Consider the following 17,083-nt stretch of genomic DNA (forward strand, 5'->3'; position numbering starts at 1 on the left):
TGTCTCTCGAGGTAGCCATTTGAATTCTTTATGACCCCATGGATCTCTTTTGTGTCCTTCTAATCCCCTTATCAAGGCTGGAAATAATATTTTTAAACAGATAGTAGACTGCCTTTTTGAAATCTTGTTACAAGGTAGCTCTATAGGCTCTGGGTTTCTTTCCTCTGTTTCTGAGTATCTTCCACAATTTTATTTATAAGTTTTTCTAATTTCTCTTAAGATTGTCTCCAATTTTCATCTTCTTCCTTTTTTTGTATCTCTATTATATTAGTATCTTTTTCATTCTTATTTATAAACTTTTCAAGTTGCTCTTCTATAGTTTGCTTCTATTTTTTGATTTTCTCTTTTTCTTTCAAAAGCCCTTTTCCTTAAGGCATAAGAAGCCATCTTGGTTATCTGGATTAACGATTACCAGTGTGATAGTAACCATAATTCATGTGTCAGTTCCAAGTAGGCCATTTTCCCCCTAAACCAAGCAGAGTGACCTGTAACATCTACTAGGATGACCCAGGCCCAGTACAGGGACCTGAGACTGTAGCCTTAACTAAAGCAGAAAAGTCTTTGGCTATTTCTTTGTTTTTTTGTTTTTCTTTCTTTGCTTCTTTATTTCACAGCTATTAGTGAAAAAGGGAAGTAAGGCCAGAGTTGCAGTCTGGCTTTTTCTTACAACATCCTCCCAAACATTCTGTTTATTTCCACAGGTCATATCTGAACCTTTTATTTCACAAATGTTCTCATTATCCATGAACAGTAAGACACTACAATTTGATATTAAATAACTAGCACAAATAAGCATCAAATTGAAATTGCTCACTCATGAAGTGCCCCACTCAGGAGCCTTCATAAACTCCTCCTCACTGAAAGACGGCATCTTGGCAGCTTCAATATGTGTCTTCTGCCCTTTTAAAATGTCAGTTAATTTCAATTGCTTCTTAAAACCTAACATTAATTCTCCTTTTTGTCTTTCTAGTTTCTTGTTTTCTGATTTCAATACTTCAATTTTTTGATGGTCTTCATTTGTAACATCCTTGCTAGTTTGCCTGAGTTTACTCAGCTCTACTTTATATTTTTCTGCTTCTTCTAGAGCTCGATTCAGGTGGACCTCCGTGGTACTCTGACTTGTGGCAGCCTGTTTTTGCAGTCTTCTTTTATTTTCTAATTCCCATTCTACTGATGACAGCTGCTGCTGTAATTCATCACATTTTTTATTTGCTTCTTCAAAAAGATTCTTATAGTTTTCTATTTGGGATTGCTGGGATGTGACTGTTCGCTGCTGCCACACACAGTCTTCTTCCAAAGTTTTCACCTTAGACTTTAAGTCCTGAATTTCATCCTCCTTCTTGTTGCATTCACACACAACGTTGTCCAGCTTCTCCTGCATCACATGGAGCTTGGCCTTTAGAAATCGAATCTGAGCCTCAGTCCCAATGTCCTTACTAACACCACAGACGCTGTCATCCTCTGCACACTCTGGCAAGATGGCCTCTTCCAGCTGCCCTTCAATCCTGCTAATTGTCTTGGCAAGAGAGAAGTCTAAGAAATCGTCTGGAATGGCCACATCCTCAGCAGTCTGCTTGTCAGGATATTTCGGTTTAACACTTGAATTTGTTTTCCTTTCTTTGTCTGCAGGGTGAAGTCTATTTTGAATCTTGTTTACAGGACCAGTGTTTTTAGTCTTTGGCTTGATTTCTGACCATGGATGAGCCATCCCTTCAGATGACAACAGATCTCTCGGACTGTAGCCATCTTCCTCTTTGCATGATGTAACTAGTGCTGAAAAGGGCCTTGCACGCACTTCTTGCTGCTCTCTTATTCCTCAGCTTGTCAAACCAGATTAGCAGTTTTTGCCTCCAATTCTGCATTTAAACGCCGGCACTCCAACACTTCGCCCTGCCATCTTTTCCTCTGTTTTTACTTCTTTCTTTCGTTCTTTTTTCGCCCCCTGATCCTGAATCTTGGACCCTGATTGTTTCTTGTATGATTTAAAAGACTTTTTAAAATAAAAACCAACCATTCAAAAGACAACTTTCATTCACCTCAGTTGTAGACACACAATCTGTTACAGGAAAAGGGAAATTCTTACATATTTATTGTACTTAAAGATAGTAATTGTCTTAAAGTTTTATTGCTGTAAAGAGATACCATGAACACAGCAACTCTCCTAAAGGAAAGCATTTAACTGGGGCTGGGATACTGCTTGGAGCTTTAATCATTATTCTCATGGTAGGAAACATGGTGGCAGGCAGACAAACATGGTGCTGGAAAAGGAGCTGAGTTCTACAACTGGATAGACAGGCAGCAGGAAGTTACTGGAGACACACTCCAACAAGGCCATACCTCCCAATAGTGCCCCTCCCTATGAGCCTATGGGGGTCATTTCTTTCAAATCACCACATCCCTGTCCCCAGTAGGTTTGTTGCCATAAATGCAAAATATATTTAGTCCAATTTTAAAGTCCCCATAGTCTATGTTAGTCTCAACCCTATAGAAAATTCAAAATCTCTTTGACTTTCATGAACAGAGTTCATGCAGTCTCTTAACTGTAATCCCTTATACAATCAAAATCAAAAAGCAGACCTTATACTTCCTACATATAATGACACCGGATGTGCATTACTGTTACAAAAGGACGAAAATGAACTATAGTGAGGAAACACTTGACCAAAAAAAGATAAAAAACCAGACAGGTAAACTCTAACCTCTGCATTTTTGCATCTGAAGCCAAAGCCCTCTTCAGATCTCCAACTCCTCTCAGAGTGCTTGAATGCCACACACTTCTTTCCTCATGACTCTGGATCTTTAACATGTTGTGGTCTCCAAGGCAATCCAGGTTTTTCTCTAATTGCTTCACCCAATCGCCTCTCCAGGCCTCCATGCAGGCTTGGCCTCTGTGCCTTTCCTTTGCCTCAGAGGAATAACTCTCTTTTCTATCATTGCCTCTAAAGCCAGAATGGCATGGCTTAATCTGACAAGTTCCTCTGCTTGCTGGGCTGGAACGCTGCATCCAATTCCATCTTCCTTAGTTTTCACCACAGCCCAAGCTTGTCTATCCGGGAACTCACTTTGGATACCAGGCTAGCCTTGAACACAGAGATCCACCTGTGTCTCTCTATGGAGTCCTGGGATTAAAAGTGTACATCTGACCACCTGAGTTTTTCTTTAATCCATATTCACAAGTTATAAATTTAGCTGGGTAGGATCTTACCTTGAGATTGCCATTTAACACCAGACTTTTCTTTAATCTATTTATCTTCTGGAACACAGGACATAGCTCCATTCCATTTCCCCCATGGTTCAAATCACCTCAGCACCAGTGTCTTCCATGTTCCCAATAGGATGACCCATTAATCCACATTTAATTGCTTTTCTAATCCAAAGTCTCAAAGTTCACATTCCTCCAAACAAAAACATGGTCATCTCTATATCGGTAATCCCCTAGCCCCCAGTTTCAACTTCTATCTTAGGGTGTCCATTGCTGTGAGGAGACACCATGACCTCAGCAACTCTTATAAAGGAAAACATTTCATTGGGGCTGGCTTACAGTTAGAGCTTTAGTCCATCATTGTCATGGTAGGAAGCATGGGTAGTGTGTAGACAGATATGATGCTAAAGAAGCAGCAGTAAGTGACTCAGTCACATTTTCTCAGCAAGGCTACACTTCCTCCAACAAGGCTACAGCTCCTAATAGTTATGCCTATCAGCCTTGGGGGCCTTTTCATTTCAAACCAACACACTAATCCAAAAAGTTGAAATTCCTTTTGTAAAGCCAACATTAGCCAACTTGACAGAGCTGGAGTAATCAGAGGAGTAAACCACAATTGAGAAAATGTTGACCTAAGATTGAGCTATAGGCAAGACTGTGGTCATTTTCTTAAGTAGTGATTGATGTGGTAGGGCTCAATCCACCGTTGGTAGAGTCAGCCCTGTGCCAGTAGTTCTGGCTTCTATTAGAAAGTAGGCTGAGCAAGCTATGAAGTACAAGCCAGTTAATAGCACTCCTCTGTAGCTACTTTATCAGTTCCTGCCTGCAGATTCCTTCCCTGCTTGAGTTCCTGTCCTTATTGTTCTTGATGAACAGTGGTATAGAAGTGTAATCCAAAGAAATGCTTTCCTCCTTAAATGTCTTTTCTTAAAGGTTACTATTGCTATGATGAAACACCGTGAATAAAAGCAAGCTGGGGAGGAAAGGTGTCTTAGGGTTTTATTGCTGTAAACAGACACCATGACCAAACCAAGTCTTAAAAGAACAACACTTAATTGGGGCTGGCTTACAGGTTCAGAGATTTGATCCAGTATCATCAAGGCAAGAACATGGCAGCACCTAGGCAGGCATGGTGCAAAAGGAGCTGAGAGTTCTACATTTTCATCTGAAGGCTGCTAGCAGAATACTGACTTCCAGGCAGGCAGGGTGAGGGTCTTAAGCCCACACCCACCCACAGTGACACATCTACTCCAACAAGGCCACACCTTCTAATAGGGCCACTGGGTGGGCCAAGCAAATACAAACCATCACCAAAGGGTTTATTCGGCTTACACTTGTACATCACAATTCATCAGCAGAGGAAGGCAGGACTGGATGTTAAGTAGAGCAGATAGCCAGAGGCATGTGCTGATAAGCCATGAAGTAATGCTGCTTACTGGCTTGGTCCCCGTGACTTGCTCACTCTGCCTTCTAATACAACTCAGGGTTACTAGTCCAGGGATGGCACCACATCCATTAATCACTAATTAAGAAAATGTCCTAAAGGCTTGCCTATATAGCTCAGTCTTATGGAGACATTTTCTTAGTTGAAGTTTGTGTGAAGTTGACAAACTATCCAGCACATTCCCCAAGTTTCTGCATTCATAGTGTTTCATCACCATAAAAACCCTAACTAGGATACTACCAGATGCAAGATGGGAAGGATTTGGAGAAGGCAAGTGAAGGAGAGGAAGAGGCAGCGGTACCAGGGCAAGAAAAAAAAAAAAGAAACAAAACAAACAACTACAACAGCAACAAAAAACCAAAACAAACCAACCAATCAAACACATAAACAAAAACCACAGTCAACCATTCATGTCAGTAGTTTTCTTTCTTTCCAGTCTTTCCCTCAGAAGAAGGACAGACACTTCCCACAGGGTACTACTTTTTTTGCAATGTAGACTTCTTAACCTCCCTGTTCTTGTCTCCACCTTCTGGTAGGAATGTTAATAAGCAGGAGAAAGATGGTCAGCTAAACCAAGGAAAGCCTAGTGCTGGGTAAATTAGTCATGCACCACCATGGACTGTTTGGTACTGATATCACTTTTTTTTTTTCCTGATGTTTTTTTTTCATGGGGAAGAAGTAAGTGCAGAGAGATGTTTGGCAGTCTTTTCTTTTGGCTGGGCTAGAGCAGATCATAATGCAGAAAGTAATGATTGATTGTCTTAGGGACAATACTTTGATATGCACTAATAAAAGCTTTGTATTCTGTTCACCCCATGTAGCAATACTAACAAGGAAAAGCAGAATGTGGCAAAACAGAATGAGGAAAGCTTATGGGGAATCCTATTCCTATTTTTTAAAACGTTCGACCAGCTGTCTACGTGGTGGCAAGGAAAACGACTTCTCAATCTCAGTGCTCTCTTCTCCAACTTCCGGTAGAAGCTTTAGTGCATAGCAAAATTTTCAGTTTTTAGCACCTGCTCCAAGAAACCAAAAAGCCTTAAATACAATATTATTTATATTCTAAGGATAGATGAGAACTTAGGCTCCAGAGTTGGATTGCTCAGCTTTTAAACCCAAGTCTTTGACTTTTTCATCATGCACATGACTTTAGACAAATGACTTCCAACTCAGTATCCATTTCTCTTACTATAAAACACTAATGGATCGTTATGGAGACTGAAAAAAATACTATATCCCTGTCACAGAATACACATATGTGGAGTTTAGATTATTTGTAATGCTGACAGCCTACCCCCAGATGCTGGGGGAGATCAGATTGTGAGGGCTCAAGCCTATTTTTCTTTTTGGGACCCATGATGGTGCACCATCTCTTCTATTTCATCTTGTTAGAAGATGCTAAGCATGTGTCAGGCATCCCAGAGCTGGGCTCAGTCGGTATGGACCAGAGACAGAGGGGGTAGGTTATGTAGTAGCAAGAAATTAAGCTGGAGAACAGAGAAAAAGCACTTTCTCTTCTATTTCTGAGTTTTTTTTTTTTTTTTTTTTTTTTTTTTTTTGCACTATTTTTGGAAGCTCATCTGCAGGATTTATTAGGACAGACTTGATTTTTTTTTCCTATTCAAGTGATAATAAAACTAAAGTGTTACTCTCAAGTTCATCTTGATTTGAATGCCACACCATGTTTTTAACCTGTGAGATCAAATTGGTCTCATCAGGAAGACTCAAGCATCCCAGTGTTTCTTTCTAGATTATGAAATAGTCACGTAGTCACTAATTATCTCTAACCAACACTGCCATCTCTTGTTCCATATTTCTCTTTCTGATTAAAACATGTTTTTTAGAAGCTCTGACTGCTAAAAGTTTCAGCAAAATTGTTCATTCTGTCTGTGGTGTGTGATGTATGTGTAAAAGCCAAAGAGGGGTGTCAGGTTGGCATCTAGCAAGTCCTAGCTGTCTTCCTGTCCCTACAGGTCCTACCACTAACCCTGAGGTTACAGGCATGCCTCCCATGCCTGGTTTTTTACACAGGTACTCTAGATTTGAATTTAGGTTTATAGAGGAGGGAATCTCTGAGTTTAACAGATTAGTGAAGAATATAAATCCATAGTTAAGAAAGTTCAATTGTCTCATTTCATCTTTAGCTTTCTACATGCTAAGAATTTTGCATCTTGGTGTGTGTGTGTGCGCGCGTGTGCGTGCATGCGCTCATGTTTATGCACGTGCACGCACACACTCAGGGTAGGATCCAAGGCATGGCTGATCCTTCTACCAAATCAGCTTCCGTGATCTAACATTCCATACCATTTGCTTAAATGAAAGACTTTTTAGAAGAGCTAATGGCAGAAGATGGGGCCCTAATGATTCACAGTTGCCAAGTTCAGCTCTGGCTACGTCCTTCTGAAATTGGTGCATGGTGGAGGCTAAAGTCAAGGCCCACTCCCTCTTTATCTCACATCATTTGGTCAGTTAGTGATCCTTGGGTTATGGGTTGCTATTTGTATTCATTCATCAAGAGGTTTTCCGTGTGAATCTGCGTGGTATGTGGATGGTGATTTGTGTGACCACTTGTGTTAACACAAGTTAACAAGTAGACTAAAAAGAGGCCTATGGATATAAGAACCAAAATGAAATGGTAGATTTCCAGGGGCTGAAGGCAAAGGGGGTTGGTGGCTCGTTTAATGGGCAGAGAGATTAGTTTCTGCAAGATGGAAGGAACATGTCCTATAGATATTTGTTGATAATGTTTGCACAAGGTCAATGTACTTTGTATTACTCACCTACACACTTAAAATGATTAATGTGGTAAATTAATGCTGTACTATGCATATTTACCTGCATAAATACTCCATTGTGTTTTAAAAACATTAGGATGCTTTAATCAAATAGGTACCCTACCCCCACCTCAAGTAAGACATCTGGAGGATGGCTTCAGGAAGCACAATGGATTTCAACAAAGTTGTCAAGGACCCAGGAGCCTTCTCCATTTCTGCTGGGTCACCAGTGATGTGGACTTGATTTTGTTCCTAAACACCCATTCTCCTCTTCTTCCATGAGTAATAGAATTTTACCTGGATTTTCCAGTTTCTCTGAGGCTAGCTGGGGTCAAATGGCTAGCTAAGCACTAGCTAATAGGGCTAAGACTAGAAAACTGAGTACCATTCTGGATCTAACCCTCAGCAGAGTCAGGTGTGTGATTCTCTGGAATTGTTCCCCATCTCAAAACCATGAAATGCTGAAAAGCAAGACAAACAAATAGGAAACAAAGATAGAAGCCCATTGAGAATGGCAGAATCCTACATTGTTGATTGGAGAAAGGGATGTTTCCATATCTAAGACAATGCACTTAGGGCTTTTTGACACAATAGGTCTATATCCAAATAATATATTAGTGTCTGGGTTTTATTCTCTCAGTTGCTTCATGGACATAAGATGACTAACTCTGCCATTATTTAATTTTTTTGTTTTGTTTTTTTAAAGATTTCCTTATTTCTATGTACATTGATATTCTGCATGCAGGTTTGTGTAAGAGTGCCAGAGCCTATGGAACTTGAGTTTCAGACACATATAAGCTACCATGTGGATGCTGGGAATTGAAACCAGACCTGGAAGAGCAGCCAGTGTTCTTTAACTACTGAGCCATCTCTCCAGCCCCTGACTAATCTGTCATTAGCTTTATGCTTATTTTTTTAAGCAGGAGATAGAAAGTAACAGGGAAGAAAACACAACATCTATGTTAGTCAAGCAAGATTTTCCAACAAACCCTTGTCAGTTATGCAGGAAGGTCTCGTTGACTAGACCTGTGGGCGTGGTTGCAACCACCTCTGAGAGAAGCCAGGTATTTTTTCTATGTATTTTCTGTCCCAAAGAAAATCAGGGTTGTATTAGAAAGGGAGGTAGTAATGATGGATATCAGGAAGATGTGTAAACACTTAGCATTATAACAATAGGTAATGAAAAATAAGATAGCTACTGAAGAGACAATTTAGTGGCTAAGAGGAGTATCAATCTTCCCCTGGACATCACCCATCACCCAAACCCAGCAGCTCACAGTCTCCTGTAACTTCAGCACCAGAGGATATTACACCTTCTTCTGACTTCTTACACACATGTGCCATAAATACACAAACATATAAGTACAAATATAATAAATCTTTCAAAAATAAGATTAAATAAAACAAAAAACCCCAATAATCATTGTACGTGTTGCTAGATCCAGGCCCTTTCTTGCGCATGTAAGCCAAGCACTTCATTACTGTGCTACACCCTCGTCTTTAATAATTAAGTTTAATTAGTTCCTCCCCCTACCCCCCCCCCTTTTTTTTTTTTTTTTTTTGCTATAGAAAAATTTTCCCTGGAGGCCCCGCCCCAATTTGCCCCTCCTCCTTCAGCCTCTAGGATTGGCTTTCCCCACTTCCGGCTGCTGGGTCTGAGTACACTCCCTCTTCCGGTGTCATGGCGGCTTGAGGTCCCGGGAGTCGGTACGGGCGCTGCAGGCCCCCTCCCTGCAGAGCGGCGGTTCCGGGCGGGGATGTGACGGCGGGTGCCGCGGGCCTGCCTGGCGTGTCGTGTTGGCTCGCGTGTCCTCGCACCATGGCGGGGTCCGGCTGCGCGTGGGGCGCCGAGCCGCCGCGCTTCCTGGAGGCCTTCGGGCGGCTGTGGCAGGTACAGAGCCGCCTGGGCAGCGGCTCCTCAGCCTCGGTGTACCGGGTGCGCTGCTGCGGCACCCCGGGCTCGCCCCCTGGCGCCCTCAAGCAGTTCTTGCCTCCGGGAACCACCGGGGCTGCGGCCTCGGCCGCGGAGTATGGTTTCCGCAAAGAGAGGGCGGCGCTGGAGCAGTTGCAGGGTCACAGGAACATCGGTAATTGTGGCTGTCCCCCATCTCCTGCCTAAGTCCCTGTCCAAGCGTAAGCGTCCTCTGCTTGGTCCCAGGCCTTTGGTCCTTTAGGTGGGAGGAGAGGATCGGGCCTTACTACTTGTCACGTTTTGCAGGTTCCTTTTCAATCTGCCTTTACTTTGCAGCTGTCTGAGGTAGACGGTGGAGGTGATTATTACATAGCAAATGCTTAGTAAAGTCCAGTTTGCTTATTTTTCATCCGATAGTTAGAAATGCCTTCTGCAGTGAAATGAGGTTGTCATGCCTTGAGTGGAAAATTCTGCATCTTTTTCAAAGGGAAAATATTTTAGGGCTATGGCATCCAGTGGCATCATTGACATCTAATGACATACAACTAACAACTCGAACGACACATATTTTGTGTGATTTTGGGGAGAGGGAGCCCAGTATTACCTCCAGAAGTCGATGGAAGTGTGACATTTAGCGCCACATTTGCTTCAGCAAGACTTCAGTGACTCAGAGATTTAGAATGTAAGCCTGTTTGGGCCATTGATCTATGGAACCAGTCTTCGTTGTTATTCCACTTACAAGCAGAGAGCATGGAAGCGGTTATAACTTTGGTCAGTAAAGAAATGCCATAGATCTTGGCAAATAGAACCCACGTGTAGCTTGAAGAAGGTCCTTTTATTTATCTATTTATTTATAATACTGATTGGCAGAAGACTGTTCTAATGCTAGTTCTGTTTTTCTTTTGTCTTTTCCCCCTTAATCTTACTAAGTGGTATATCACTATAACTTTGATGTTTGACAAGGACATTTTTTGCAAGCCTCAGCACTTGTTGAATCTCTGCATGATTGCATTACAATGTTCTCTGTAATCTGTGTGTATGCATATATTTATATGTATATATACATATATTATGTATATGTTTGTATGTATATGTTATACACACACACAAGCACAGAATGCTGTTTTGAGTCAGGCAACCTTCAGTTTGCTTTTAAGGGTCACTTAATATGATAGGTTTTTAAAGTAATTTATCTTGACACCTTAAGGGCATATTCACCCACCATTGAGTGTTGAGTTCTTGGTGAAGCACAGGTCAAATCAATATGCCATATATCATCATACCTTACTTTATTTAAATAACCCACCTGACATACGGAACCAAAGATAGTGCTCTATGGAAAAATAGTGGAAATTTCTTGCTTATCCTCATCATTTTTATCTATGGTGTGTGTGTGTGTGTGTGTGTGTGTGTGTGTGTGTGTGTGTATGTGTGTGTGTTTAAAGAGCCTTTGCTCTTCTTGAAGAGGACCTGAGTTTAGTTCCCAGTATTTCTGTCTGGTGTACTGCCTCAGTGACCAAATGATACCTGGGAAAAGGTTGAGGAAATGTTCATTAGACTTTAAAAGAGAAACCCCAGGGCAGGCAAGCTATAAACCAGCAGCTGCTCTGAAGATAAAAAAATACAATAAAGAAAAAGCTATGTTGCTAGTGGTAAGCAACATGGAGGGCAGCTGTGTATAGAGGGGAGTGAGGAGTGGTCAGGCAACCAAAGGCCTGAAGAGGAGCTTAACAGAAAGTGTCTGCGAAAAGCATAGACTAATAAGACTCTTACCTCTTTAGCATGTTAGGCCCTTACAGGTCGTTGACCCACCCAACTGGATTAGCTCTTAAGGGATGAGACAATGCTAAGTTTATTTAGAGCAGTGGTTTTCAACCTGTGGGTCAGTACCCCTTGTCCGGGGTTGAGTGACTCTTTCATAGTGGTTGAAAGCATATCAGATATATATATTATGATTCATAACTAGCATTATAGACATGAAGTAACAACAAAAGTAATTTTATGGTTGGGATCACAGGAACTATATTAAAGGGCTGCAGCATTCCAAAAGTTGAAAATCATTGAAGTACAGGGAATTTTAGTTTTTTACTGTAACACTAGCTCTCACAGAAGTCTTGTATGTGCATGTATGTGTGCACACATGAAGATAAAATTTTCTTTAGACTATCTCAAAGTTATATAGCAGAGCTAACTACTTGGGTAGTAAGTTACTGTGAATTTGTTTTTTTTAAGTATTGTACTTTTTTTCTTCTTCTAGTGACTTTATATGGAGTCTTTACCATACACTTCTCTCCAAATGTGCCATCACGCTGTCTGTTGCTTGAACTCCTGGATGTCAGTGTTTCGGAATTGCTTTTATATTCCAGTCACCAGGGTTGCTCCATGTGGATGATACAGCATTGTGCCAGAGATGTTCTGGAGGCCCTTGCTTTTCTTCACCATGAGGGCTACGTCCATGCTGACCTCAAACCACGAAACATCCTGTGGAGTGCGGAGAACGAGTGCTTTAAGCTTATTGACTTTGGACTCAGCTTCAAAGAAGGCAATCAGGTAAGAAATACCTTTATTCTCCATTGTTTTAAAATCTAATGGTCCAAGCCAAGTATTTTTAATGACAATGGTAATTTAGGGACTGACAGTGTACTTTTAAAATACCAAAGCGTTCCTAATGTAGCAAATTAAAAGATTTCAGAGATGCTTTGTGAAAGAAGAACAGAAATTTAGGTCAAGTAAGAGTTAGAGAGACTCAGAAATTAATAAGCATACTTAGCCCACATAAAGCTCTTTAGACTCTGTCAGCCTTTGGTGAGTTGCTGGGTTGCTGTTCCTGTTTCTTTGGTGACAGAACTCTTATTCATGACTGATGATGGATGTGACCATCCAGCCAAGTCCTCCTTTCTCTATGATTTATTAGGTTTTTTTTGTAGAGTGTCTTTCTCATCAGTGTATAATAGGTAAGAAATTATCTTAAAAAAAGACTTCTTTTTTTTGATCAACTTTTGGAACATGTACAGCTTTCTTGTGCTAACTGTCCAGTTAGGGAACTGAAGAATTATGGTAGTTAAGGACTCAAATTTATGGCATTTTGTCAGTGACCTTCTGTCACATTGAAAAATTCATGGTAGAGATGGATGGAAAGAGAGACACTTCTTATTGGCTATAATGTGTCTTTATCTTCTGTAGGACGTCAAGTATATTCAGACAGACGGGTATCGAGCTCCTGAAGCCGAACTGCAGAATTGCTTGGCCCAGGCTGGCTTACAGAGTGATACAGAGTGTACCTCAGCTGTTGATTTGTGGAGCCTTGGAATCATTTTACTGGAAATGTTCTCAGGAATGAAACTGAAACATACAGTCAGATCTCAGGAATGGAAGGTAAACTGCATGACAGCTTTGCTTTGAGACTTTTAATCAGTTTAGGAATATTTACTTTATAATGATAATTTTTATGGGTGAGGGGAGTCAGAGAGTCTGATGGCATCCTTCATGTTCCTGTATATATTTATAGTACCTTCACTATCTCTACTCGTCCCTACAGTTTCAAATACATTGATGACATTGTATTTTCCCAACTGTTAATCTAGGTCTTGGGGTATAGTAAGCATTTGCTGAAATGTTTGCATGCATTTTCCAAACATTTCCAAAAAAAGTCAAAAGAAATTGCCTTTGTTGACTAAATTAGTTGTATTTACTTGGAAGTATTACTAGTGGAATTATAGATGGTAGGTTAAATAATAATCTTTTAATAATACCTTACAAAAAGTAATGCATAATCTTGTTAAAGTTTCTGAATAATTCCTATGAGGGTAGAGTGGATATTGGCTGCTTTTGTTTTGCAAGTGAAAGCTAGAGGCACAGTTGTATAACATAGCTTGTTCCAGGTCACATGCTGGGTGATCAGTTTTCCTCCAAGCTTAGAAGCTCTCCAAAATTCCATTGTACTTCACATTTATTAATATTCTATAGGCTGTTAAACATCCTGCACTGGCTAGTTGGCTCATCTTCTGTTGTCTCTGGGGGAGCATGGCTCCTAAGTTCCAACTCTGATACTGGGATGAACTCTTTGTATGTCTCTATGTGAGAAGCTAACCGTATTCGTTTTTTAGTGTATTGTGAGGGTTTATTATTGTGATGGTGTCAGTATTCTTTTGGCTTGAGGCTTGGCGTATATGATACTTTGACATTATCACTGCATCTGGTTTTAAAGAATAAGTATTTGAAATGAAATATTTTAATAATAAACATCTAACAAATAGGTGAGCGTTATAGTTTGATTGTTTAAATTCCAATCACTGATTTATACATTTCAGCAGTCCTTGGGAGGAATATATCTCCTCTTTGGTGGGGTTGCCTTATGTTTAGTTTTGACCAAAAAAGTACTGCTATGGTCATAAAACCAGTGTCATTTTTTTCTGTTAGTGATAATTTCAAAAAGCTCACAAGTGTTAAGTATGTTTTCTTCTTTAGTGTTAATATGAATATGGATCAATCATTAAATTAGCTTCGAGTGTATGTAGGCTCTTTGGACTGTATCTGCTTGGCCCAGAGCACATCAGAAGTAGGTCACACTCAAATATGTGTGAAATTTGGAGGCGAGATGTATACTAATGGCATCTCAAATACATGTCTCTCTAGGTAAATTGTGATAATCTGTTTTTTCACCTTATGCAGATTGCCAAGTGGGCATGAGCATAGATTCTGAAGTCCAACTGGGCCTTACTGTCACCTCCTTCTAAGTTATTTGGGTTCGTAAAACCTTCATTTAAAGCACTGGTGATGTTCTATTTTATAAGTTTACTGAGACTAGGAAGAAATGTCAGACAGTTTTTAAAAGTAGTTTGTGGTCCATGGTAACCAGTAGATTGCAGTGATGGTGGCCATCTGATCTCTGTAGTTATTTATACAGTTCCGCACTGAGTGAGATAGTATCTGGTTGCATAGTATTAGTTACATTTCTGATTCTGATGGAAATATTTATTTTGGATCACAGTTTTAAATGTATTGGCCCATGCTAGCAGGGGGGGCATTACCAGGAAGCAGAGCGAGGTCATTCTAGTGCTTGGTTGGCTGTCACCTGTTTCTCTTTATTCTGTCCCCAAGCCCATGACATGGTATGTAGGCTTTCTCCTGTTAATATTCTCTGGGAATGTCCTAGCAGGCAAACCAAAGCAGTGCACCTTACCAGTGTCCTCAGTGATTCTGAGTTGACAGTGAAGATTAATCACCACAGTACTTCAGGACAGAGTGCTAGTGCTTATAAATTGTTGTGACTAATGTAACAACGGCAGCATTCTCATTCTGACTCCTTTTTCTCTGTGATAGTTTATTTTACCTAAAAACCAAAAAGACTTATCAGGCTCTATGACCCACCACTCCATTCGTTCATAAAACCATATCTCCGTGTGACTTTAGAGTTCTACCCATTCACTTAGGAGATGTTCTTAGCGCCAGGCACACAGTATATTGGTGCCTCTAGAAATTTATGATATGCAGTCTCCTCCAATTAAGATACAAGTTCTTGAAAGAGAGCTGTTACTCATGTTACATATGGCTATTGCTTAGTAAATGCAAACTGAGTCGAGTAACCTAAGGAAAACTTTTCTCCTTTTAGGCAAACAGTTCTGCTATTATTGATCATATATTTGCCAGTAAAGCAGTGGTGAATGCCGCAATTCCAGCCTATCACCTCAGAGACCTTATCAAAAGGTACGTTACATATAGTATAACGTGCTTTACAGACCTTTACCAGCTAAAGACTTTTTCTTTCATTTATTTTATTACTGTTACTGATTTGCCTAGTTATTTAGCTGTCATTCCCGCACAGAGACAGGAATTTTAGCCAGGTGAGGTGGCACACACCTTTAATCTCAGCCCTCTAGTGCAGTGGCAGGAGGTTGTCTGAGTTCAAGGCCAATCTGGTCTACAAGAAGAGATGTGTCAAACAGAACAGCATAATTGAGGTGACCTTTCTAATTGGTTTTTATTTTTGTTTCTATCTTTAAATTGTGCTACCATAATCTGGGTGGTGGCACATACCTTTAATTCCAGCACCCAGAAGGCAGAGGCCAGTGGATCTCTATGAGTTTGAGGCCAACATGGTCTACAGAGTGAGTTCCAGAACATCCAGGGTTGCACACAGAAACCCTGTCTTGAGAAATCAACAGAACTGTACTACCATAAACATTGCTACAGTGTGTACATCACTGGTTATGTCTCATTATTAGTTAGAGACATCAGATCATAGCATGATGCTGTGTCAGAAAGGTCTCCTGGTTTATTGCACTGTTTCTCAGGTGGTCTTTGTTTGCTCCCCAGGGGATGTTTGGGCAATCCATGCTAATAGAGGTAGTGCCAACATGAACACTGAGTCTTTTTTTCTGATAGTTCCATTCTCAGCAGATCTGGCAGAAGTCATTAATGTGCTGTTATGTTTTAGCATGCTTCATGATGACCCAGGCAGAAGGATCCCTGCTGAGATGGCACTGTGCAGCCCGTTCTTTAGCATTCCTTTTGGTAAGTTGTATCTGTCATTATTTTCCCATGGTCATTTGGCAGTCATCTGTGTATATTCTCAGGCTCCTGATTTGATCAGTAATCAGTTTGAATTACTGACGCATATTATCATGAACTTTCACAGCCCCTCATATTGAAGACCTGGTGATGCTTCCTACTCCAGTGCTCAGACTCCTCAATGTGCTGGATGATGATTACCTTGAAAATGAAGATGAATATGAAGGTTAGTGCTTCCCAAATCATACTGTAGTGTTTCTGTTTTACACACAGACTGACTGATGTTTGTGCAGTATGCACTTTATTCCTAGGATTTTTACATATTTTTCTAAACTTAAAAAATTTAAAAAGACCATTTCTTTTAGTTAGGGTTTTACTGCTGTGAAGAGATACTATGACCAAGGCAACTCTTATAAAGGACAACATTTAATTGGGGCCGGCTACAGGTTCAGTCCATTATCATCAAGTAAGGAACATGGCAGCATCTAGGCAGGCATGGTGCAGGAGGAGCTGAGAGTTCTACATCTTGTTCTGAAGGCAAATGAGACGGCTGGCTTTCAGGCAACTAGCATGAGGGTCTTAAAGCCAACACCCACAGTGGCACACCTCCAACAAGGCCACACCACCAAATAGTGCCACTCCCTGGGCCAAGCATATTAAAACCACCACACCACTGAACTCTGGGATGTGTATTGACCCTTTTTGATTTACCAGTCATTTGGACTCTTTGTCGTGACGAATCCACAGAGACTGTCTCTGACGTGTCGTTTCTGCTCTTCTCTGACCTGTCGTTTCTGCTCTTCTCTGTGCTGCCATTTCTGCTCTTTACCTCTCCTTTTTGCTTTTAACAACTTTTTCATTCAGGACACATTCGCTGTTTTGTGTGGGATTATTTCTTGTTTTTAATGCAAGAGAGACAGACACATATGATGACAGAGAAAGGGCACTCAGCCTAACCTAGTGATGAGTTCGGGTTCTCACAACAGAGGTTACATCTGAGTTCAATAATTAGTGATTAGAAATTACTAATTAGTAATTAAGAATTACTAATTAGTGATTAGAAATTAAGTGTATAGCAAGAAGTACCATCAAGTAGAAAGTATGACATGTTCAGAATGTTCAGTAGTTTGGAATGATTATATCATTTTTGTTGGAAAACAGTTGGCTAAAGTTATCACAGTGACCAGTGTGCACATAGCTAATGTGCTTGATCTCTCTGATTAGGGATTGGATCTTGTTCA

The 17,083-nt window shown here is 40.6% G+C and overlaps 2 protein-coding genes across 2 annotated transcripts in view; one reads left to right on the plus strand and one right to left on the minus strand.

Annotated features, from left to right (window-relative positions):
* Positions 1-814: 814 nt before the first annotated feature.
* LOC308438485 (testis-expressed protein 9-like) lies at positions 815-1,381 on the minus strand (the record flags this gene model as incomplete). The annotated part of the gene is made up of 1 exon (XM_080939915.1): positions 815-1,381. One exon carries the CDS (start codon positions 1,379-1,381, stop codon positions 815-817), a length of 567 nt encoding a protein of 188 aa, XP_080796041.1.
* A 7,736-nt stretch (positions 1,382-9,117) lies between these two features.
* The window catches only part of UHMK1 (U2AF homology motif kinase 1), a 12,903-nt gene continuing 4,937 nt past the window's right edge, over positions 9,118-17,083 (plus strand). Inside the window, exons 1-6 of the mRNA XM_080919075.1 lie at positions 9,118-9,507; positions 11,590-11,882; positions 12,516-12,707; positions 14,944-15,038; positions 15,769-15,845; positions 15,970-16,068. Of these exons, the coding sequence (XP_080775201.1) occupies positions 9,240-9,507; positions 11,590-11,882; positions 12,516-12,707; positions 14,944-15,038; positions 15,769-15,845; positions 15,970-16,068 (1,024 nt within the window). The 5' untranslated portion in view covers positions 9,118-9,239. The remainder of the gene's footprint in view (positions 9,508-11,589; positions 11,883-12,515; positions 12,708-14,943; positions 15,039-15,768; positions 15,846-15,969; positions 16,069-17,083) is intronic.

Source organism: Micromys minutus (genome assembly GCF_963924665.1).
Source record: "Micromys minutus genome assembly, chromosome: 1".
NCBI classification, from domain to species: domain Eukaryota; kingdom Metazoa; phylum Chordata; class Mammalia; order Rodentia; family Muridae; genus Micromys; species Micromys minutus.